Below are 25,646 nucleotides of genomic sequence, written 5' to 3' on the forward strand. Positions count from 1 at the left end.
TGGCCTTTGAGTCTCCTAGGGCAGAGACCTGCAGAACCAGGCGGAGAACAGCTGGTCTTGCAGTCTTGCAGGTGCAAGGCAGGCCTTCAAAGAGGACAGACCTGAAGACTCCAGCCACCCCTCTCCCACAGTGACACGCAGGCCACTGGAGCGAGGGGAGACTATATAACCAGTGTAACAGGTCTCAGTGAGCAAGAGCAATCACAAAGGCCATATCAACCTATCAAAGCCTAGACTGTTGTTATGAATAATTATTTTTTAAACTATTTTTAGATTTATTTGAATGTGCATCCTTTGTAAATAACATTACTTTATGTAAATGACTAGTATTATCTTGAGTTTTCCTGACCAGAATTTGCTGAAATAATTATGAAAATCACCGACTACCGACCGAGTTAGAGGAGAGAGGGATTCAGCATTCGGTTGAGGTCACTCTACTAACGGTCAGGATTGATATACGGATTTACCATCTAATGAGGGATATTGAGCTTTGCCACTTGTTTAACTTCGTTTTGGTGGACACACAAATTGAAAGGGAAATCCGAGGAAAAACAATCTACAGAACAGTGACGGAAGTGCGTTTACGGATAAGGACTTTTAGATAAGTGAACTTTTGTTTTGTTTTTCTTGACTCATTATAGGTCATTGTCATTATATTAGTTCTGTTGTTATTGTAAATGAATTTGTAAATTTGTAAATACAAAAACAAAAAGAAAATCGCTAACTGCCTTTACCTTTATGTACCGTAACACTGTGGAAGAGTCTCCCACTCAGTCGTTTGGAAGGGAACTCGGTCATCTGGCATTTGGAGTTGGCTGCTGTCTAGGGAGCTGTGTGACAGCGCTATACCCATTACGCTACAGTATGGCCCTACGGCAGACATACTACCCTAATAATGAAGGCTATAAAAATCCATGGAACAGAAAGTGAAACACAGCGCAATGCAGAACAGAAGAGAAAAAGGAGATCTGTAATCTTTTATATTTTGTATCTTTGTATTTTGTGGGGTCTTTTTTTTTTAAATGAAACATAAAAATGACATTTTGTATTTTGAATTTTGCTTTCAATTTAAAGAAAAACCATTTAAAGACTTTAAAGGATTGAAAAGAGGGTGGCACAGTGGTCAGCATTCGTGCCTCGCAGCGCTAAGGCTCTGGGTTCAATTCTCTCTGTGTGGAGTTTGTATGTTTCTCCTCAGTTTGCGTGGGTTTCCTCCGAGCGCTCTACTCTCCACCCACAGACATACCAATCTACCAGTATTCCAAGAACAAACTGTTTGGTTAATTGGCTTCTGGGAAAACTGGGCCTGGTGTGAGTGTGTGTGTGTATATCTGTGTCTGTCCTGCAATAGACTGGCGTCCCATCCAGGGGACGAAGTGATGAAGTGGTTAGAAAATGGACAGAATAGACAACTAATTTACTGTATAATAATAAATAATAATAATAATAATAATAATACAAATTTAGCTGCCGTTTACTGGGAGTTAGGGAAAATGCAAACGCATTTTGCGACGGCTGTCAGCAGTATCCTGGTGGTGTTTGAAAGCAGACATCTTGACCAAAGCGGTTGTGAAATTTAAGAAGCACGCTGGGAAGCACAGCACCGCCGGAGCGTGCTTCGAGGCACTGCAGTGGACGCAAGATCGTCAGCCTGTCAGAGGGCTGGCTGGAGACCACTCTGTGCGGCCCACTCTCCCCACACCCACCCCCACTTCCCTCTCTGGTCCGACAGGAGTGGAGGGAGGCCTGGCTCTCTGCTGTGGCTTCAGGTCACAGCTCGAAACACACACGGCTCTGCTCCGACCGCATCACATGTGCGGCGCATGTGACAGATCACGCTTCACTGAACACGCCCTGATAATGGGATGTTAGCTTTTTTTTTTTCCTCAGAAAACAACATCTCTACCTGCTGGCCGGCTGGACCTGAGAATAAAATTACTGTCTTTCTTATTTTCAGACAGTACTTCTGAGCTGAACAGACCGCCTGTTAGAAGCCAGCGACTGACAATGTCCCAGCAGTGTACAGTAATACACTGTGTAAAATCTCTGGGCTTCAACAGTTAATACACAAGTGCCATCTACCTCGTGTGGGTGCTAGGGGCGTACAAATTCCTCAGATGTCTACCCTGGAATGCCCCATGGTAAAAAAGCCCTGCTCTATCATTGGCCCAATGAAAATGACAGAAAGGCTAATAATTCAAATTGCAATTGCCACACACAGCCAGCCTTTAAAAAATGCACTTTGTTTCAGCTAATCTTCACAACAAGAAACAAGATCTATTTTGCAGTCTGAGTTCTGAGATCATCTGACCTGATCCAAGTATTTGAAATCCTCAAAACCGTGGACAAAAGCCAACCCAGAGACTTCTTCAGAACAGAGGACACAAACAGGGTAAGGAGAAGGGCATTTAAGACTGAGAACAGGAGGCACATCTGTACACAAAGGGTAGTAGGAGTCTGGAACAGGGTACTCCACCTCCTTGTTGAAACTGAAAACATGACTTCCTTCAAGAAATGGCTGAATAAGATACTAGTAATTAGCAGCCAAATAAGATAAACAGGCAAAACATCCACCCCTCGTTGATAACTGTTCAACATTGTAACTGAGTCTTAATCTGACATTTCACTTCATATCACACATTTTTTTCCACAGTAACACTGGCAGTATGAGAGGGAGAGAATGTCAACATCTCTTAACTGAAGAAATGCTGAAAGTGCAATGTGTAATTAGGAAGTGTGACAAACTACACTTGAAAAGATATTTAGTCATGCTGTTGTCTTTTTGGAAATCGTGGAGTTTAGGCGTTACTAAGGGGTGCATTTTGTCTATTCACACTAACCCCAAAAAGCAGAAAAGTTGGTGTTTTGCAGATCCATGTGACATTTTGTGGGAGGGCTGACAATTTTCATTAAACACCTCATCCCCGTCTCTTAATTAAGGATGCAATCATCGCTTTCACTAGAATGGGTTCAGTTCTCCAGCGCTGATATAGCACTGTGCTTACTTATACCACTTGCTTGTGTACCTCTGTCCTGGCATACTGCCATCTTGAACAGTCCTGCACCACTGTACAGCTGTTCAGAAGAACATCATCACTGTCGCGCTCAAAGGTCAGTGTCACACTGACAGCTGCACCAGTTACAGGTCCTCCTCTATTAAGTGTTGCATGGTCAAAAGTTTACTGGAACTTAAACAATTAAAATTTCACAAAATGTGGAAAATGGCAAATGGGTATTGTCACTCCATTAAGGTTTACTGGGTCAGAGATTTATACTCCAATCATTAATGATCAAAATAGAAATGGAAATATTAAAACGATAAAAAACGTCAAGAATAGGGAAGCTAAATGGATATGTGATGCTTTAACTTCAGTTTATTTATTCAGGTGTGGTAATGGACTATCCTTAACTAATCATGTTTCATGGTAATATTATTCGTGTGTGTTTTTGTTCATTGTTAATAAATCAAACAAAAACATGTTCAGGAAACAGTGCCAACTGCGCCACCCTGTGGTAAAACCGAATTAATGCTGCTATTTTTTTATTTCGAAGGTGCCGTTCAATTGCCATACAAATTACAGCCTGATCTAACCTAATCTTTTTTTTTTAAGGGGTTAGACAACACAAATCCATCCACCCATTTTCTAACCTCTTCTTCCAGGTTCGCCGAGGAGCCGGAGCAACGACAAACATGCAGTTTAAGTTAAAAACTAGAAAAAAATACAAAAAGACAGAAGCAGGTATCACACATATACATGCAATTATTTAAGGACCACATCGGCTTTCTTTTATGGATTTCCTGGGAGATGTTCAGTTACAAGCCTTGTTACTTGCGCTTGTAACTGCTGGAGCTCAGCGTGGGTGTTCCGGTTACATCCCACAGTCCAGAGACATACTGGTAGCCTAATCTGGGAATTGGTTTGAGTCTGTGTGTGTTGGAGTCTGTATGTCTGCCCTGCGATGGACTGGCGTCCTGTCCAGGGACATCTGTATCCCGCCTTGCGCCCATTACGTGCTGGAATAAACTCGGACTCCACTGCGACCCTGCACTGGATAAAGCGATTAGGAAAATGGATGGATGTTCCGATCGGTAGTCTGACTCTCTCCAATCCCTGGAGAGAACCAGTCCGTTTAGTGTTACAGGTCCCTTTTTCTAAAGATCGCAGACACCCGTAAGGTATCGATTGATTGACCTGTCTTATCCTTCATCAGTAACTATGGTCCTTGAGGTCTGAAGTGTATTCTGATGTAGAGATCTTTGGGAGCCAACATTATACATAATTTAACTTCATTTATCACAATAAAATTGTTCCGAGTCTTCATAAACCGGCGATTTAACAGTGATCTATAAATTGTGACGGACTGGGGCTCTGCGGAACTACACCCCCGATACAACACGAACATGTCAGACGTGCTGAGCTGCTGGCTGTGGACCACGGAGGGGCAGACACGCAGGGTCTCCGCGAGCGGGCGCGCACGTTGTCCGGGGAGTGTTTCTTAATAGCCAATTCTGTGCCTTCAAGGGTCAAGTGATATATATATTTTTTTTTAATCAGAATGAGTGAAATGTACAACAAACAACAAACGAATGCTCACGAAACAGAGCCTTCTGCGTTTTTCAAAATTCACAGCCGAGACATAATTTATCCGAGATAGGTTATGGACTAGGTAAATGAAATCCATTTCCCGTGCTCGCAAAACTGTTTTACGAGGAAACCTTTTTTTTATTTTAAGAGGAGAAGCGTTAATATTTCTTCTTGTCTGACGGGATTCTAAAAGTATTTTCAGCCGCAGAAGATCGCAGACATTGATTACTCTGCCCTCCGGCTCCACGATCTGCTGAAACTGCAGTTTCTGTCCTCGGGAGCGTGGAAGAGCTCCAGCCCCCGCGACAGAGAGAGAACGACCCGCTGAAACGGTGTAACCGGATTTTGCGGCGACTCCTGTCCACACGAACGCGACAAGCACCATCAGAACAAGTGCTTTGAAAATCTTCAGAAAACAGACTTGCGTATTCTAACACGCCGAGTCTCTCCCCACGCACACAAATACCCTACACACTGATAATAGATCTCTGAAGTTGCTATACATCTTCCACAGACCATACCTGGCGAGTTAGATGTGAGATTTCCAAACATCTAACTATCCCCAAGTTCTTTGCTTTGATTCTAACCAATTCATACGAGTCACAATGTCCCAATTAAACACCGGAGATGAACTGTTCCATATTCAGTTATTCCGTTTAATCCCCACTCAGTTCCAAGATCACTGACGTTTAAAAACGTCAAAAAGTAGACTGTAAAGGGATACTTCTACATTCTGTAATCTCAGATCATAACAAAACTCCCTTTGTCGGCTATTATTATCATCGTTTCTACTGACCTGTACAGGCATTATTATAGGATAGTAATCATTTTCAGTATAACGTTTTGGTTTTTAACAGGAACCTCAGAAGGAACAGAGAACGCACTACAGAGAGCACAAAGGGCCCAAGGTTCAGAGACGGATAAAGAATGCAAATATATGCATATTTGCACCCATATATATATATAAGAATATATAAAACATATAAGAATTACAGAGAGCTTCAGGTTCAAAATAATGCAAGGCATTTTTTTTTCAGTACAGTAACACTAAATGAACTGTAAAACGTCAAGTAGTCAGATAATGTCGGATTAATACTGGAGTAAGAAAAAGCAATAAGAAATGTGTTGCAGTATATAAATATTTTACACAGGTTTTCACAATACATGATGCCAGTCACATGCACTGGGTTATAAAAAGGGCTCCAGCAGAATTAGGTTATTCTGACATAACTGACACTGAAGTATTAGGGAGAGTAGGTTGGATTAAAAGCCAGAAATTAGAGGACCTGGTGGTATTTCCCCAGCTGTACTTAAGAAAGAGGAATGTGATTCATAGATCTCTGGGATAGAACTGGGATATTTCAGCTCTCACTAAGGACCTGTACCCACAGGTTGGAGTACTGCAAATGTAACACCACTCCACACCGACAGAACTGAACCACAAAACCAGTACAGTTATGGAAATAATAACGAACACAGACCTAGAAGAAAACGTACTAAACGATGGCATTTTAAGAAACAGTCAAAACGAATTTAGAAAGGAAAGAGACTGTTTAACTTAGTTGGATGCTTAAAAAACCCCAACAAGGACAATTGATAGCACTAAAGCAAGATAATATATTTCGCTTTCCAGAAAGCATCTGACAAGTTTTCCCTTATAAACTTAATAGTCAAAGTAAAAGCCACTGCAATCCAAGGTGATGTATGCACACGGATCAAGAATCAGTTAACAGACTACAACCAGTGCGTCATCTAAATGGGCACAATCTTACATCGGGCCGATGTAAGCAGTGTTGTACCGCAAAGATCTGGTTCCGGACCCTTGCTCTTTCTGATCTTTATCAACGTCTAGTTTCTGACATAGTTAGCAAACTAGTTGAACTTTGCAGAAGCCAAAACAGGAACACTAACGGACATGGAAAGAGCTACAAGAGAATTACATCAAGACTCAGACTGGACAGACCCCTGGCTACAGAAATTCAAAGCCGGCAGGTGCAAGGGTCCTCTCACAGGAGATCTCCCACTGATCTGTGGGAATCTGCACAGGACAGGGATTAGAGCGTTAACGCAGAGTCCTCTGTGTCCTTATGAAGGTGCAATGATGCAGAGGAGCAATGAAATAGAAAACAATTAATGGCAAAATTGGCAGATTTAAAATAAAAGTAAGTTATACTCAAGATTTACAACACCCAAAGTAGGATCTAATTTAGAATGCTATGTTTGGTTGTTACAAAAACACAAAAAGGATCTCATAGTCTTAGAAAGAGTTAGAAAATAAAGCAACAGGAATGATTGGTGGTTCAGGGGATTGTTATATGCAGGTATATTAAAGGAACTATATCTCTTTAGTCTGTTACAAAGGAGGCTGGGAGAAGATCTGATACAAATATAAAGAAATCTAGGGGTTCAATGCAGAAGACTAGTCCAGACTGAGTAATGGAACAAGGACACAAGTTTACAACTGAAAACTAAGAGGGAATTCATGTTGGACAGGAAGAATCTTGTGTCTGGAACACGTATCCCAGCCTCTGTGTTACTTCAATAAGCAGCTACATGAAAGTTTTGGATCACGTAGGTCCTGAAGAACCGAAAGAGAAGGATGAAAGTCTAAGCCATTTGAATAAACAATAAATATTTTGTATCTAACCACTGGGCTCTTTACTGTTGATTTAGGTTCAAACTGTACCATGATAAGTTGCCAGCTAGATATCATGCCCTAGAATGCCTAGTGGCATGATGACTTTCCATTGGCAGGAAGCACAGAGCTTCAGCCTTTTCAGTGAAGTGTCTGAATGTGCAGGTAGTGGGTGGGGCCTGAGAAAAATAATAAAAACAAAAAGAAAAGCAGGCTGCATGGAGGGCTCTGGCATATCTAACATCTTCTGGGCTCCATACAACTAGGATCTGAGCCACTGAAGTCAACTTTTAATTCCTGAGGCATGTAAGGACAGCATTATCAGGTTTGCCTGCTCTGGATATATGGTAGTGTACAGTTCTGCATACACATCCCCACTTCACAGAAGCGACCAGGACACGCTGGCCTCGATCTAGCTTGTTTCTTCTGGAGAAAAAGTCAGAAAGCTGTCTTGCTCAGCCCAAAGACGCACACGGGAGCCTTAAAAAAAAAAGTCTTCCCAGTTTAGTAGGGAAACAGTGCCTCTCCAGAAGGCACACCCAGCCATTGTGCAACATTAAACAGCCCGTCTTTGTTTGGTTGCCATTTTAGTGCTTTAAGTAATTTTCCTCTAATCAAGGGAGCCATGTGACTTTCTGCATGAGGTAGCAGCTCTCCTTCGAATACAGCGTGTGAAAGAGGGAGGGAGAGAAGGGGAGTACAGCTCAGGCACACTTCGGCACATCTGGTTCTTCAAGACGACGAGATACTTGCTTCTCTGGCTAATGTTATACACTACAAGAGCAAGGCCACACTTGTACAAACTAAATACCCATCCATATTTTATACAGTAGTTGCAAGAGTGAATCAATTTCATGTCAAAACCTGCTGACTTCATACAGCAGTGAGCCAAAACACATGTATCCTGTACAGCAACGCAGACGCAATCCGCACGATGGTGTTCACAAACCCAGTGTGATTATGATACATGATGTCCTACTCCACTGTATAGGACACGTCATTAAGGCACACATGAATGCACACAGCATGAGTGAGAAAGAGAGAGGAGGCCTCCCGCATGACACAGGGAAGAAAACCGGACTTCCCTCAAGGGAAAACACAGGACTACAAAACCCAGTTACATAGCACTGCCACGTTACCCTCAGACAAACTAACCTCCTGCATGAGCATCCGAGTTAGGACGTGCATGAGGCGCAAGGCTAAGCTACTGTATCCTGTTGTGTTTGTGGCTCCTCCGTTGTGTGACTGATGTTGTGTCCTTTACATGCAATCTGTTTTTCAAGGGTGCTAGATGATAACAGGGCTCTGCATAGCTCCGGGGTGAACTGCACAGCAATAACCAACATGCAGAGGAAAAACAGACTATTGTAGCAGCCAGCCGGGATGCACAGAGAAGACTGAGTGCATACACACACATTGTACAAACGGGCCAGGTCAGGCAGCAGGGAGAGGAGTCGGGCTGAGTCTGCTATGACACACTGCTGCTCTCCCTCTCTCTCTTTCTCTCCTCTCTCTGTGTGTAAAAAAGGAAATAATCAAACAGGACACACGTCTGTGGAAAATTCCATGACCAGACCCATAAAAAATGTGCTCTTGTGCACATAATCTGCTTGATTTTAAACAAATGTTACGCACCAAATGTTGGCCTGTTTATCAGTCGAGGTGCCAGCAAGGCTTTTCCAGGCTGAGAGTAGCAGCCCTGATAAAAATCTGAGCGTGTGAGGCAGCGTTTTTAAAAAAAAAAACAAGCTGTCTGCATTGTCTTGACCATACAGGGCTTGCGACCAGTTTAAACTCGTATCTTTTTATAAGACAGGCCCCGAGCTTCCGCAAAGATCTTTTTTTTGGGTTCCAAATAAACCTTTGAACGCGCAGCCACATCTTTCGGTGCGCAGCCTTCACGGGCCGAGAAGTCAGTTTTTCTTTCTGTTCAGCGGGTCTGAGAAAATACCACGTTGTCGTGACGCGCAGTGGGTTCTATTTATCAAAAAGGGGGGAAGCGGGCTCTGCTAAATATTTATAGGAGAGTTCTGCTAGAGGCACGACATCAAACAGGAGCCTTTTCTCATGACATCTGTCACGTCCACCCCAACATCTGTTTTCATCCCGTGTCCTGCCTCTACTGGTACAGATTTATAAGGTACTAAAACTCACAGATGACTTGTACTACAACATAAGAACAAAAGGAAGGTTAAAAACAAATGGAGGCCAGTCAGTCAGTCTTGCTCATTTGAATGCTAATAGTTTATTGATCGGAGAGCCTCATCCAGCTGTTTTTTTTTTAAACTGAGTAGCTTGTTCCAGACGTCCATTGCTCACTGTGCAATAATGCACCTTCTATCTTCACTCCTCAATGTTCTTCCTCGACTTTGAGATCAATCCTTCGGGATTTGGGATATTTGTATCAATCCAACCTTTTCTTCACAATATCCCCTACCCTTGGCTGGCCTTTGTTTCTGTACTGCCTGGAGGAAGGCACTGGACATGTCCACATAAACACCTAAATCTCTTTTCCACGGATCTGATGCTACCAATCTCTTTCCTGTTTTCTGCATGCATTACTGTGCTTGCCTGCATCAAATTCCATTTGTCAATCCCACATAGCTTCGGCTACAGGTCCCATGTCAATTCCAGATCCAATAGGCCAGCTCGACCACGTTACCTCGTTTAAAAACCTGTGGGAAAGACTAAACCCATGCAAGTCAGGTGAACCTCTGGCTTGCACATCAAACCACCAAGCGCAAAAAGGATCAGAAACAACAACAGTAAGAAAAGTCCATCCGGCCTGTTTTATCCAAGGATCTCATTAAGCTTTGCCTAATGGAAGCCAAAGTATCATCTTCCACAACATGGCAGGGTAGCTTGTTCCATACTCACACCACCCTTTGTGTAAGGAAGTGTCACTTGTTCTCACGTGTTGAACAGGAAGTTAGCTTGGCACTATATGAGATAGATATGTGCTTTTAGAGATAACCCACTATGAAATGGTTCTCTAACAGCATGTAACTGCAATGTAACTGTAACTGTAATGTCCCAACAGTGACTAACCAATCAGGGATATCAGGGACACATCATATGGATTAAAAGCAACAACAGGCTCCTATACCAGCACTGCCACTGTCTGTTTATGGCAGTAGGTGAGTCCCTTGTATAAACGCACAACAGGGTAGTATTACATTAACAAAGCCCTGCTGTTTTAAAGTTAGCAAACCTGACGCTGAAGTAATACAATTATGACACAGTACCAAGCACAAAACAGAGCCAAGACTACTGCTGGAAAACTGAACAATTTCACTGTGGGGGGAGGAGTATGCTCATTTTAAGATGACAGGGCGTGGTACTGGAAGAGCCCCTCAAAATCTGCATCAAAGCTGCATCATCTCCTGGACCAGCTTAAGAACACCACATTATCCATATTTAATTTAATAAAGCCAGTAGAACAGCTCTTCAAGACTGAATTGGCAGCCTCTGAGGTTTCCAGTGGAGGTATTAAAATTGTTGGCCCCTCAGATCTCCAGTCATTTGAATTTCCCAGCACTCAGATATTTAGGCACAAGACTGAGTTCTCCGTAATGCACTGGCTCTCTACAGGTGAGGAAGGCCCAGCAGTGAGCTAATGTAACTCTGTGGAGTCTGCAAAGTACACAGACATTCTGCACATTATAATCAGTCAGGGGAATGAGTGGAACTCCCATTGCACAGCAGTTTAATCCATTTCGGGGTGTGAGAGCCACCGGGTACAACCTAGCACCTGATATTGGCTTCAATATCCAGCTTGTTCCCTTATATTAAGCACTGGCAAAAGTCAAAAGCACAATAAAGGCACTGCTTTTCCTGCTGCATCAACTTGTACGAGAGCTCGTGCCTCTCAAAACCTGTGGCGAATCAGGTTGTCCTGCAATGTTATTCTTCTCTGTTTCCCTGACGTTATTTCCTGGTTCAGTGACCTAGACCTCCCGTCCTAAACTGATTCAGATCAATCAGTCAGCTGAAGGTGCTGCATTTCTGTTGGAGCTTTTTTTTTTCCTCTGTAGAGCAAACCCATTTAATGTGGACAATCCTAAATCAGTTGAGGCAACACAAAATAAACGGACGGGGGAAAGTCATTTAACTCTGCCGTGCACCTGCCCCGAAGAAGAGTATCAGCGCCCAGATCTTGCCAAAATGAGCAATCTAAACTGTAGTATTATTGAATGACAATGGCACTATTATTTATTGTCAGCTGCAGAACAATTCCATACATACTGTGCGCCACTCAAGGGAACCGGAAAACTGTAGAAGTGTGTTAGATTTTCAAAGCAACTAGACACTAATAGCACAATGTGGATATGCGCCCAGAGTGTGGTGTGGCTGCAGTCCTGTGTGAAAAAATCTTTGTGTGTGGGAGCTCATGAGATTATATAGGTGTCAGTGCAGCAACTGCTGTGTCACTCAGTGTTGCTTCTTCACTGTCTTCTGGGATCCTGCCCCTAGCCCCAGGTGGCAGGCAGTGCTCAGCTGCTCCCGAGAAGCCATGAGGTCTAACAGGTTTCCTCTCAATCCACAGGTACTGTACCCCCCCCCCCCCCCCCTCCGCCGGAAAAGACTGACCTCCAACAAAACTGTCGAGCTAAATGACACCAAACCTCAAAACAACAACCAAACAAAAACCCATCTCGAGGGCACAGACTGGCACCTTGGCAAAATAAAGTGGCAGTCTTTCTCAGCCACCTGGGTTTTACACCACACCGCCAAAGCCACAGTGGCAGCAGAGAAGATCAGCTTTTCAACTGATTAGAAAAGAAACAGCCAAATTAAAGCAACACAGACAAGAGCCTTCCTCCTCTTAAGTCTAGTCGGCCCGCAGCGATGTTGGCCTGGGCTGCGAGACTCCATGGGACCCCCTGGTCGCCCCTGGAGATCTGCACCCCATTCTTTCACGTCTCTCTTGCCCGAATTAGACCCACGCAACTCCTGACAGCAACAACCCTCTTTGCCTTCGGCTGTCGCACGCCACAGAAGCAGCGCCTGAAAAATGCCCTCCCGTTTTGCAAGTTTCCTCCTTTTGCTTTTCTTTCCCCTTTTTTTTTGGGGGGGGGGGGGGTGCAGTTTCTGCTTTTAAGAATGTACCAAAACAAAACACACCAAAAAAACATGCTAAAGGACTCCGCATTCTTCCTTTAACGCAAAGCACACGTCTGGTCACCGGTGACCACTTTGAAGTCCGCAGGCCCCGAGCCCCGTGCTGCACTCTGGAGAGCGCGGCTGATTGACTGCATATTGGAATTAAAGAGAAAACAGGCACTTACCAGGGCAAGCGCAGCCTACAGACATCTTTTCACATGTTGGGCCCCTGCTCGGAACGGAATGGTTGTGTGCCCTCTGCACGCTGCGAGCATGGGGTGTTCTTCTGAGGAGCCAGGAGAAAGGAGAGAGGTTAGGGAGGCGAGGCAAGGGCAGACAACCAAAACGAAGAAATAAAAGCTTCTCGTACAAGCAGGAAGAAGGAATTATATTCCTGTACAGCGAGCTGGGCTCTGAGTCATTAATATGCAAATTGCGAAGCTGGTGGGAGGAGAAAGTATGAGAGTGAGCAGAGAGAGAGGGAGAGACACACAGAGAGAGCGCGAGGGCTGTCAAAGTGACCTGTGAGACAGATTTCAGAGAATAACAACCATGTGATGAAGGGCTTTTTTTAAAGATGTACTCGCTATTTCCCCCCCTCCTCTTTCTGCTGCACTCCGTGATAAACACTCTCAGAGGGAGCTGTGCTCTAGGGAGGCTTTCTGAGGGACTCATTATTGCTCAATTGCGTTACTCCAGCAACACAGACAGTGAGCGCACTGTCTGACGCAGCCTGGAGCCTGTCACAGAGGCTGCGTATCACCCTTTTAGGAGTGAGATACATTCTGGCTCCTGTGTGACGGATGTTTTGCTTTCTCTCCTCCTTTCTGCCTGCCTCCATTTTTTTTTCTCTCTCCCAGACACTCAGTGCCCAATTTCTTCTGTTTCCCTAACAAAGGGGCTGCTCGTTTGAGGATGTTTTGGGATTGTTTAGCACATATGGAGTTACCACAAGTAGTCAAGGCTCATTCCAAAAATCATATGCTGAAATCTTGGGATCGATCACACAGTAGCTACCCCACAAGTACTACTAGCCATGCTCCTAATTATAACCTGTCTTAGGTTTTTGGAGAAGAAGCCTTTGGTTATCCAAAGGGGCACACGGACCTGTAGCAACAGGAGAGAGACCCTGGGACAGACTAAAGGAATATGATTCAGAGTTATTGCAGCCCAGAAATCGAGGCTAAGTAAAGGTTATCTCTCTGTTTCGCCAACTGCAGCTCTGTGTTTTCCTTTGACTCTTTCTGCCCTGCAGACTGCACTCTGCACACGTTTTCCACCCTTAATCATTCCCATTCCTCTCTCTCCGGCTGATCAACTCTCCCTAGCACCTTAGGTCACTTCCTCTCTCTCTACCTTCTCTCTTCTTACTGCCGAGCAACTGAATCGCACACTTCATCCCTCCCTCAACACACTGCCGATGTCTTTCCCTTCGCTCTCAGGCGCCCTTGCTCGCTCTTCCTCCTGTCCCGATCCGTCCTGAATCGGGATCACTCTGGGGATGCCGCTCCCAGAACAGCCCAGCAGTGCAGGGGGTTGCCTTCATCTCCCCATCGACTGGGCCGCCCTTTCTCCTCTCATGCCAGAACACTGCCGTCAGCAGCAGCACGAGGGAACACAAACACCTCAAGAAAACAAACCCTGGTGCGCGCTACTCAAACTTTCTGTTGGCGTTACTGAATGGGATGGGAGAACCAACGCTCAAGGCGACATAATCATCTCCAAACGTGTGTAGAGCACGTTTACCCTCCAGGAATCAGGTCACGCAGGGCACGCTTGCCGAGACATCGGTACATATAACCGTTAATCCACAAGTACAAGTCACCCCGGCCTCTGCTTAAACTTCCAGAAGTTAAAAGACCCGACCTCTCGCATCTGGAGCGCTGTGAAGCACGAGCAGAATGTCATGGAGTCAATCTGAAGCAAACGCTCCTGCAAACTGAATCCCCCGCCTCAGTCCAAAGCATTTTGTCTCACTCAGAAATTGGGCTGTGAGCCCCTGAACCCCAGGAAAGGTTCACCGCCACCGCACAATAGGATCCACATTTCTCTCTCTTTCTTTCTCGCGCGCACACACACACACGCCACTCTCTGGAGAAAACAAAGATGGTCCTTCTCTAACTGACTCACACTGGAGTTCATTCGTGCCCCCCCCCTCCCACAAAAGCTGTGCTGGCATTCCATACCCACCTACCCACTGAAGCGTGCGCCACCCCCCCCCCCATCCGCCCCCCTACCCTACCCAATCCGCCCCCCAAGCCCTCCGTCCTGCCAGCAACACTGTCAATTTAACTCCAGGGCTCATAACCGCATCGCGCTGAGCCCAAACAGCAACACATGAGACGGAGCAATTACCCACAAGGCACGTCAAAAGCATGGCATAAAGCAGCAAAACAACGAACAAAACATCTCCTGCCACTGTCGTCGGCTTTGCTACGCCGAGGACAATTCTGCGCTGATTACCTGTCTCCCTGTGTGGGTTACAGCCTGTGGTGCGTCTTGGAGCTCACAGGAGCGGAGTGGGGGGGGGGAAACAGAGTCGTGGTACACTGTGTGCAGCGGAGATTTGAGGGAGAAGAAAAAAAAAAGAGGAGAGAGGAAAAAAGGGAAAAGGTATCGGCGCAGAGGAGAGGAGGCGGGAGACGGTGGGTTAGGGATCCAGCGGAATAAATATGATGCAGAGCCAGAAAAACTTCTCCGGCAGACGTACCCAGAGAGGGCACTGTGCTGTCGCCATGGCAACAGCGGAGCAGCGCTCGAGCAGGGCACAAGGCACGGCATTATTCTGTCTGGCGCTCCCAGCGAAACGCCGCGCTCCAGGCAGCCAGGGAGGGAGACAGCCAGCCAGCCAGGCAGCCAGGCAGGCAGGCGCCTCGGATTCAATTAGCTTCCAGGGTCCTGAAGCTCGCAGGTCTGAGAAACGGTAGCCAGTGGTCCGTGTGTCAGTAAAGCACTCCCTCCCTGTGACTGACCTGAACCTGCGCGGTGTCCAGTTCCCTCCCCTGCGCGCCCGTCAGCAACAGAGGCCCAGATGCCAAGGAAGGTGACAGTGCCTTCCATTCCACACCTTTGTCCTGTATAACTGGGACACCACTTTCCATTGACGGAATAATAATACAACGATTTGGGCCAGCAAGGCTGCACGGTGCTGGGGGGGATTTAATTCAAATGAATCTTTAAAACTGACTGGTCAAGTTAGCTACTAAACAGTTCAAAAGGGGATAGGAAACCAATGATGTCAGAGTGATCTAAAAAAGCCAACTGGACAGCGGCTTCGCCGTACAAGGCCGCCCCCTACTGGTCTACGCAAGTAGTGATGCAGTGGCAAGAAGCTGCCCTGAAACGGATCGGTCACACCTGCCCACCTGCCTCCCACTAACCTCAGCGAAGAACAACGGCACAGCAGATGTTATTGGCTTTTGGAACAAAGGGAAACTCTTCAGGATGGCATGGGGGTGTAGTGGTGAGCACTGCGGTCTTGCAGCACTGGGGGCCCTGGGTTCAGTTGCTGGTGTGCATGTTCTCCCCATTTTTGAGTGGTTTTCCTCCAGGTGCTCCATTTTCCTCACACAGTCAAAAGACATACTGATACTGTAGGTTAAATGGCGTCATATATGTGTTTGTGTCTGTGTCTGCCCTGTGATAAACTGGCATCTCGTCCAGGGTGTACCCTGCCTTGCGCGCACTGCTTGCCGGGATAGGCTCTGACTCCCTCGCAGCCCTGTATTGGAAGAAGCAGTCTGAAAATGGACGAATGGATAGAAGCTCTCCACAGAGCTGTGCTGATGGGTGGTACATTGCTGAGACAGTACACACCCCAGCACAGTGCCAGTTAGTGGAACTGTATTCCAACAAGTAAGGCAACCAAAAGAGGGAATAAAGTTTACCCTTGAAGAAAAACAGCATGTTGATGAAGCACCACACTGGTTATCTGACACAAGACTACACTGAGCCCTGCCATATTAGAATGAGCACCAACTCATTCTACCAGCATCTCTGGTACAAAGAATCATCTTCACGAGCATCTGCATTAGGCCATGTATCACACGTAAGACAAAGCTACCAAGTGTTAATATTTATTAAAAAACTATGTTTTCCTTTTTTATCATGGAGAAATTGCCACAAAGCTGCCTGATTCGAAACCTGAACTGTGAATTGCAGAAATTAGCAGTGGGTTTGAAAAGGAGAAAACTGCACTTCCTCATCACAAACCTGCAAAAGTTGTATAGGGTCCTACCAGGTGCTGTGTTTGTGTCACCTCCCTGTAGTGACTGGTAATTTATCACAGGTCTTTGTTTTAGGGATGCAAATATTAAAATGGCAAGGATCTATAGGACTGTCTGCTTAGATACAGTCCAGAAACACAGTAAATAAAACCAGTTTCAGAATCCCTTTTTTATTTAGTGATGTCATTTTTTGTTTTTTTTATACCAAACAAGCTATCTAGTTTCTTTAAAAATACAACCAAATCTGCTTGAGGCTAAAGTGCTTATAGAGAAGCTTATCTACGAACCTTAAATAAATGCGTACCACTCTAGTTGTCTGAAGTTAGTTTAAAACAGTTTTCCTTTTTTTTAACCCAGTCTCTTCTGGTATGCGTGCATGTGTTGTGCAACATATGATGTAATCTCATTATTCTTTTTGAGGGCAGCGTTTTAAAAACAAACACTGCTTCTGACAGCAACAGCAAGCTCTGTGTGACATCTGCTCTACAAAACTTTATTTTACTTTAATAGACCAAAAGTATCATGTTCTTTCCATCCCAAGAAATGCATCTCTAAAAAAAGGTGCTGTTTTCTTGCAGACCTCCCCCACTATAGCAATTATCAGGGCATGCTGGAATACAGTACACTGGTACAATACTGTAGCTCTGGCTCACTGTACCAGTGACTAATCGTTAAATCAAAGTTTTCTTACCTCTCAATAACCTACCAGCTGGTTTATTGATGAGGGCCTCGTTTCTCTTCCTGGACATTCACAGCGGGACTCAGAAACCCCCTTTTCTGAATTTGGTTTAAAAAAAAAAACAGAAATGAAAACCGGCTGCTGAAAAGGCTCACTGTCCTCTCCTGGTGTCTAGCCTGCGCAAGAGCTGGGTAAACGCCCAGCCCGTGGGATTCGAATGGAGTCCTGAGAGGGAAGACGGTAAAAAAAAAAAAAAAAACGAACTTCCAGGTGCGGCGGCCTCCCTCCAGACGACACAGCCGGCATCAACAGCGCGGCGAGAAGCTGCTGGGCCCGCAGAGACACACCTCTGCCTGTAACCATCGGCTCGCAGCCTGAGGGAGACGGCAAGGAGGCCGAGGAGGGCCTGAAGTCCTTCTTCTCACATACCTCAAGCCTTATCTCACTGTTCTTGTCTGTGGACGGAGCATTGTGGGAATTCTTCGGAGGGCAGGGGGGTACAAAGGTTTTTTTTTTAAGCACTCTGCCGTAACAAGCTGGGACTTTTAATGACCGACCAGTTCAACCCTGATAACCCCTGGCTGCAGGGTGAGGAGAACGGGTGTGTGAGTCAGCGTCAGGCTGGAACTCGAAACAGAAAAGGCACAGTTCTGGGATGTGGGGTTGGTTCTGCGCCTCTCCTGCTCTGCTGTGCAAAACAATAACAGTGGAAAAACTTCTGAGGTTGTGAACGAGAAGGGGTTTTCTGCTGGTTCCTCACAGCTAGCCCAGAATTTCAAGCAAGCCCTCCTGTGTGCCACTGCCAAAGCTAACGAGGAGCTCTGTACGGATACAGGGTGACCCACTTAAGCTTGTCCTTCTCCTGCCTTCCTTCCTTCTCTCTCCTCTCGGAAGATGCTCTGCCCCCATTTCACACACAGGATGAGTGCAGGAGTGTGTGTGTGTGGACAGGGGGAGGGGGGAGGGTTGTGCTGACAGAGCGCTGCAGTCACAGGATCAAACGCACTGCTCCAGTCTCCCGGTGCCCCCCCGGTGTGACATATCACTGGGGGTTGCTTCGGAGCAGGGCCGAGGGCCAGGGGGCGAGGCTGGAGTAGGGGTTCCGTGCTTTAAAAAAAAGTAATTAGAGTGTTCTTGGAAAAAGGGAAAACCAAAACCTTTTAAGAGGGCCCCTCGATAATTTATCTCCTTTCAAAACACGCCGAGTCAACATAAGAAGTGTATTGAAACAAGGCCACTTCAAGCCCTGGCCGGCGCAAGCTGCTATTCCTGGCATCGGAGCCCGAAGGAATGCCCCTATTACCCCCAGAGTCCCTGCAGCTCAGGGAAAACACTTCAAAAACTGCTCTTTTGTGGCGATAGAACTGTACCATCCCAAATTCAGTAGGCTAGCAAAGCTCCTAAATAACAAGGGCAGATTCGAACACTGCAGAGGTCCCACATTGTCTATCCGTCACTTAAAACTGTCAAAAGCTTAATGCCCTGCAAAAAGAAAACAATTCATGTGGTCGAGTGCTGCAGTTTCTGAAGCCATTTAAAGCTGGAGCAAATCAATTTCTAAACATCTGCTTTGACTGTTTAAAAACTTTTCAAAACTCATATTCATAACCTAAGCACGGTACGATGGCGCAGACGTTAGCCTTGCTGCCCCGCAGACCTGGGTGCTCTCTGTATGGTCTCCCCCTGTTCACGGCTTCCTCTGGGTGCTCATGATTCCTCCCACAGGGCAAAGACATACGGGTCGGTTAACTGACTTCTGGGAAAACTGGCCCTGCTGTGAGTGTGTTTATGTTTGCTTGTGCCCTGCGATGGACTGGCGTGATGTCCAGGGTGTACCCCGCCTTGCAAATGTGTCTTGCTGGGATAGGGTCTAGCTCCCCCATGGCCCCGTACTGGATAAAGTATTTAGAAGATGGATGAATAGATAAATGGTGCACAAGCTAAACTCAAGTCTAGCAATGGTTTTCCTTGTTACAGCAAGTTATTGTGCTATAAGTGCTATATTTTGCTCACCCTGCGGTCTATGTGGGTCCTAATGCCCCAATATAGCGACGGGGACACTATACTGTAAACAGGCGCTGTCCTTTGGATGAGACGTAAAACCGAGGTCCTGACTCACTGTGGTCATTAAAAATTCCAGGGCGTTTCTCGAAAAGAGTAGGGATGTAACCCCGGTGTCCTGGCCAAATTTCCCATTGGCCCTTACAAATCATGGCCTCCTAATAATCCCCATCTATGAATCGGCTTCATTACTCTGCTCTCCTCCTCACTAATAGCTGGTGTGGTGAGTGTACTGGTGCACTATGGCTGCCGTCGCATCATCCAGGTGGGGCTGCACACTGGTGGTGGTGGAGGGGATCCCCATTACCTGTAAAGCGCTTTGAGTGGAGTGTCCAGAAAAGCGCTATATAAGTGTTAGGAGTAATAATAATAATAATAATAATAATAATAAGAAGAGGTGTTACTGATGCTCCCCATCACACTCGTCATTGTGGTCTTTACTCCTGAAAAGATATGGGACAATTATGCGACTGAACCTCCCAAGAGCAGCTGCTGCCTTTGGGCGGGAGTCATCTCAATTCGCCACTGCCCGTGACTGGGAGAATCTGAAGAGTGAGCTGGAACTGCCCACCCTGGTATCAGTTGTGCGATTAAATCTTTCCTGCCTGATCTGTCACCTGCTGATCGGGTCGGTTTGCTCTCTTCTTTCTTCCACTGCTGAGTCTTCTGTCCAGCAGTACTGTGAGCCTCTTGGCCAAGTTCTAACGACAAACGTCGAAGCAGTGGATGTAATTGGTGCAATTGGATGCAAGAGTTATAGAATCCCTTGGAATGAAAAATACATTATAGAAATGCAAAGTGCTAAATTTATGCACGATGCTACGGTGGAAACCTTTCAATTATGCATATAATGACAACTGCATATATTTTGGTGCTTCTCATTCCAAAGAATCCCAAAGTGCTCTGGACACGTACTGTAGGAGAGGACCCACTTTACCCTGTACTGTAACATCTAGCCCCTAACTGGGTGATGGCCGACAGACCTTATGGTCCAGTAAGCCCCACTACGCAGCATTACAGGTGGAAGAGTGTGAAATTACTGTACTCCTAGAATTAAGGTGGAAATTTAGGAAGGTCAGATTTTGTAGGCTTGTACTGAAATACAGCCAGGACTCCGGGATTAACACCCCTACTCTTACAAACAGTGCGCTAGGATCTTTAATGAGCAGTCAGGCCCTTATCGTCCTCCTATTGCCCCCAAAACACTATACAGGGGAACTTGTGTGGAAACTCTAGTCCAGAGAAAGGAGCACCATCTACTGGTTCACCAGCAACCCTTGCAGCAAGAGCCTGGTTCCGACCTGGCCCAACCCAGCTGAGCTTCTGATAAACCTGCTGTCATGTACACAGGAACTGCAAACAGGAGACCTTCTGTATCCTCAAGCCCATAAAACCACAATAAACACAAAAGCATAAAAAGTACATTTCTGTTAGATAAACTCAACCTCATACTGAAACAAACTGGGCCCAGTGCAACTGTTCACACTGCTGCCTTACAGCTCTGAGGTCCAGGGTTTCATTTAGGCCTGGAGTGTCTTCTTTTAACAAAATTTAGAATTTCCAATTATTTTTGATATAACTACCTATGACTCCTCCTCCCGCCCACCTTCGAGCCAATCGTCTTTCAACACGTCACAGGAAGTCCGGCCTTGTACCCGAGGATCAGTATTCATTGGAGAAAGAGGTGCATCCATCACTGACAGCACCACAAGCCTGCGAGTCCCAGGGAGGCCACAGGGGGCGCTGTGTCCCCTCGAGCTGAATCTCAGCCAACTGTGTGCTGCCGCTTAGGGAATCCTGATCACGGGGGGATAGTGTCATGACCCAGGCTCGAATCAACAACACTGGGATCATAAGAGTTCTGCCTAAATTTGAACTAGTGCCTCTGACTGCAGCAGGACATGGCACCTTCTATGTGGATTCTGCATGGTGTCCATGTATCTGCACGGGTTTTCACCACATGCTCCAGCTGCTTCCCACATTCTCAATCAATCAAAGGTTATTTATCAAATGCACAACAACACAGCGTGCAGAAGTAGTTGCTGGCAATGAAATGTCTTTTCTATGAGCTCACTGGGGTGGGGGATAAAAATCATAAAATTAAAGTTACAAAATAAGGTTACATAATAATAGATAAGGCAATAGAAATTGAATAAAATAAACTCAGACAAAACTCAATGTAAATAGAGCTGCTATGTGTCCAGGGTGCATGCAATACATTATGTCCAAGTAGCGCAGTATGCCGAATACAGTGAAAACTGTATGTCCATGAAGCCATGTAGCCATTGCGGGTGACTCTGAAGACATGCTTCAGTCTAGCCGGTGTCTGTCCCCAGTGTGCATGTGTATGCCTTGCAATGGATTAGCATCCTATCCAGGGAGTATCCGTTGCCTGCTGGATTACAATCCCGCTCACTGCATCCCCCCTACTGGACTAGATGCTTACCGTAAGTGGACGGATGATCAAGAATGCATGAACTGGTGAGCCGCTGGCAGTGGGGGGGGGCGGTTAATTTAATTCCATCAAGTGTAGATAGGTTTCAGAATATATCAAAGTTGTTTCACAATCCATCACATTTCTTCTGAATAATGTAGTCAGAGCATTGTTTCAGACTCTCCCATACAAGAGTACTCTGCTGTGTGCAAAGAGCTGCCCATACACACAGTACTTCTTCTTCATTCATCTAGTGTACTGGTGCCCAAGCCTGGTCCTGGAGAGTCAGTGTGTCTGCAATATTACTAAGCCTCTTTATGAAATGCCTCTTGGGCGGAGCGGTGGCTCTGTGGCTAAGGATCTGCGTCTGTGACTGGAAGGTTGCCGGATCAAATCCCACGGCCGGCAGAGGAATCCTACTCCGTTGGGCCCCTGAGCAAGGCCCTTAACCCTAACTGCTCCAGGGGCGCCGTACAATGGCAGACCCTGCGCTCTGACCCCAAGCTTCTCTCCCTGTCTGTGTGTCTGTGTCTCCATGGAGAAAAGCTGGGGTATGCGAAAAGACGAATTCCTAATGCAAGAAATTGTATAGGGCTAATAAAGAAACATTATCATTATCATTAAAACACCAGTATCCGAAGAGCAGAGAGAAGCTGTTAAATTTGGTCCAATTAAGCCAATAATAATGTTAATGTTAATTAATGTTGCTTTATACAATTTCTTGCATTAGGAATTAATCTTTTCGCGTACCCCAGCTTGCTCTCCATGAGACACAGACACACAGACAGGGAGAGAAGCTTGGGGTCAGAGCGCAGGGTCAGCCATTGTACAGCGCCCCTGGAGCAGCTGGGGTTAAGGGCCTTGCTCAGGGGCCCAACGCAGTAGGATTCCTCTGCTGGCTGCGGGATTTGAACCGGCAACCTTCCAGTCACAGGCACAGATGCTTAGCCACAGAGCCACCGCTCCGCATCCCATAATAATAAACTGATCCCGCTTGTTCAGTGCGGAGCGGCAGCGAAACCAGAACCCTGTGGACACGCTGGCCCTGCAGGTCCAGCACTGCCAACCCCAGCTTTGTAGGAAAGTGCTACATCATCCCTCGATTTTTTAGTCTTCCCTTGTGTAATTTTAACGACATAGCCAAACATTTAATTGTGCAAAAAAAAGGACTTCAGAGACTGTGCCTTCCGCAGCACAATCAAATCCCCAGATATTTTAGAGTTGGATAAGCACCCTGTAGCGGCTCGTGAAAGCTTGTTCCATCCATCAGCCAGGATATAGAAGCCTGCACTACGGGACACCTGTTTGTGCTTTCCCATTCACACCGCTTGAATAACATGATCTACAAGGAACTGAAAACAGGACAGTAAAGCAGCCCAACAGCAATCAGAAGGGATCAACACGTGCTAGCCATGCATTATTTAGGGAGACGGGAGAGGGGAGAAACGTCAGCTGTAATTAAAGAAGGCGCAGAAGCGAGTGGGTTGAATAAAACTGGGCTAGCGGAATGATTCGGAGTAAAAGCTGGAATTGCTCCACACTGGAGCATAAAGACCCCTATTGTGTGCCATATCATTCCCTGTTCTGCTGTCAGGTCTCTCAATCAGCAGTTTGTTTTAAACCATTTCCCAGTTTTACTGCTTATTAGGCCTTTGTTTCAAGTGCCATTTCTAAATAGTGTAAATCGATAACATATGCCACTCGTATTACAGTCCGTGACTATTTAAATTAGGGCACAAACTGTACACCACACACACTAGGGAAATTGTCCAATTTCTCCTCAACATTTCCACAGCTCTGCTAATAAATATCAGGCTTCTTCTGCTAGAGCCCCCATTACTATACAAGCAAAGATTCCAGAAACAGTGTCTGCTCCGTAGTGTGCTTGGTTCCACACATGTTCTCTGTAAGGAGGTCGTATATTTTAATATGACAAAGTTGGATAACTAACAGAATATCAGTACTTCCTGTACTTTATCTTTGTATCAGGCTTTTCAGGCCTGTATGAGAACTGATAAACTACAAGCCACGCTCATGACAAAAGTATAATTGCTCGTGTATCTCATTTGGCAAAAGAGTAGCACAAAACGTATGGCTACTAAATGATTTCTGATCTTCATTAAGGTGTCAGGAATCACAGTCTCAAAATAATCGTTGCGGAAAAACCCATTCCAAATAACAAACGGTGAGTAAAGCCATTTAATGAAATTCTGAAAACGCGCAAACACAAAGCAAACTGCGGTAGGACGGCATTCCCTTACTTTTTAAAGGTGCACGTTGATGCAAATCACTTCCAGCGATAACCTCCATCGGTTCAGCAGCCAAAACACACAGGCGTATTCTTCACCAAGGAAGGGGGCGGGGCTCGGATCACAGACTACCGTATAACATGGAGGACGTACGACTACTAAACTGCTGGAATGCGAGGCCTTTTGTTTGTTGCGGTATTCGACACGGGGGAAAGACGACGTGGTCTTGGGAATACAAGATAAATTACTTTCCCAGTTCTCAGTGTTCATCTAAATTAAAAACTACAGTGAAGATAAGAATTTTGCATTTCTTGAAATTGACACTTCCCAAAGATAACTGATTCGTCGGCCGCTCAACCCATTTGGACACTTAAAAAGCAATGTGGACTACAAACACTTCCTTAGTCCTCTGCTTTGGGTTTTACGGTATTATTTAGGAGTGACTTTATTTTTAGGAGTCAAACGACATGATACAATCCGATCACTGCCAAACGTGCGTGTTTTCCCACTTGCCTGATCTTCGCCCACTACGTATTTGGAAGAGATCCTGAAGAAAATGGCCTTTTGACCTTGTGTAACTGGGCACTATCGTTTTAGAAGTGTCAGCCTGATAGTTTTATTTGCGCTCTAGTGTTGTAATTATACTTATGTGGCAGGGCAAACGGGGCACATTTGTTGTGCAACGAATACACGCAGCTTGTTTTTCTGCAAGAGGAGAAAAGAAATAGGCAGACCCCCCCTTCCCCGATTACTACAGAGACAGTGGCTCTGCAGAGGGAACTGGCTGGCCTTCCAGCCCTGGCCGAGCAGCTGTGTGAACGAGATCACGCTACTGTAGGATCGCCGCGACAAGTAAACTGATGGCAAGGAATTAGGTGAATCCTGGGACACGTTGTCTTTCTTTTTCTCTGGTTCGCCCAAAGATGAGACTAGATATAATTATGTTTTCTCTGAAAAAAACATCTCCAGGCTAGATCCACAGTCGAGGGCCCGCTTCTAAGAGGCTCTTTGTTTGGATGAAAATACTTTGGAAATAAGAGTAATAATAATCTTTATACTTATATAGCACTATACAGGTAATGGGGACTCCCCTCCACCACCACCAATCTGCAGCCCCACCTGAATGATGGGACAGCAGCCAGAGTGCACCAGAACGCTCTTCACACACCAGCTATCAGTAGGGAGGAGAACAGAGTGATGAAGCCAATTCGTAGATGGGGATTATTAGGAGGCCATGACCGGTAAAAGGCCAAGGAGAGATTTAACATCCCTACTCTTTTCAAGGAAAGCCCTAGGATTTTAAATGATCGCAGAGAATCAGGACCTCAGTTTTAAGTCTCATCTAAAGGACAACACCTTTTTTACAGTATAGTGTCCCCGTCACTATACTGGGGCATTAGGACTCACACAGACTGCAGGGTGGGCACCCCCTACTGGCCCCACTAACACCTCTTCCAGCAGCAACCTTAGTTTTCCCAGGGGGTCCCAGACCCAGGTACTGGCCAGGCTCACACCTGCTTGGCTTCAGTGGGCTGCCAGTTGTGAGTTGCAGGGTGCAACTCACAAAGACAGAAACTTTCAGACAGACAACTCAGAAAGACAGGCTCTTTCTTTACAAACCTATATTTAATAGCTGGCAGTTACATCACCCTGCAGCTCACAACTTCCTTCCT

General features: G+C 45.8%; 1 protein-coding gene across 12 annotated transcripts in view; it reads right to left on the reverse strand.

The window, feature by feature from the left end:
• ldb1a (LIM domain binding 1a) overlaps positions 1-24,082 on the reverse strand; it is a 48,844-nt gene extending 24,762 nt beyond the window's left edge. For 3 of the 12 annotated variants that reach the window (XM_088915422.1, XM_088915417.1, XM_088915421.1), the window contains exons 1-3: positions 23,986-24,062; positions 17,242-17,327; positions 12,510-12,610 (exon numbers count right to left, since the gene is read on the reverse strand). In XM_088915422.1, coding sequence (XP_088771548.1) covers positions 12,510-12,534 — 25 coding nt within the window. In that variant the 5' untranslated portion in view covers positions 12,535-12,610; positions 17,242-17,327; positions 23,986-24,062. Of the gene's footprint in view, positions 1-12,509; positions 14,482-15,034; positions 15,130-17,241; positions 17,328-23,985 lie in introns of those variants that run through there. The other 9 variants (XM_088915414.1, XM_088915413.1, XM_088915411.1 and 6 more) reach the window with 6 other exon arrangements.
• Between the last annotated feature and the right edge of the window lie 1,564 nt (positions 24,083-25,646).

This window comes from Atractosteus spatula, chromosome 5 (assembly GCF_055471065.1).
Source record: "Atractosteus spatula isolate fAtrSpa1 chromosome 5, fAtrSpa1.hap1, whole genome shotgun sequence".
NCBI lineage: Eukaryota > Metazoa > Chordata > Actinopteri > Semionotiformes > Lepisosteidae > Atractosteus > Atractosteus spatula.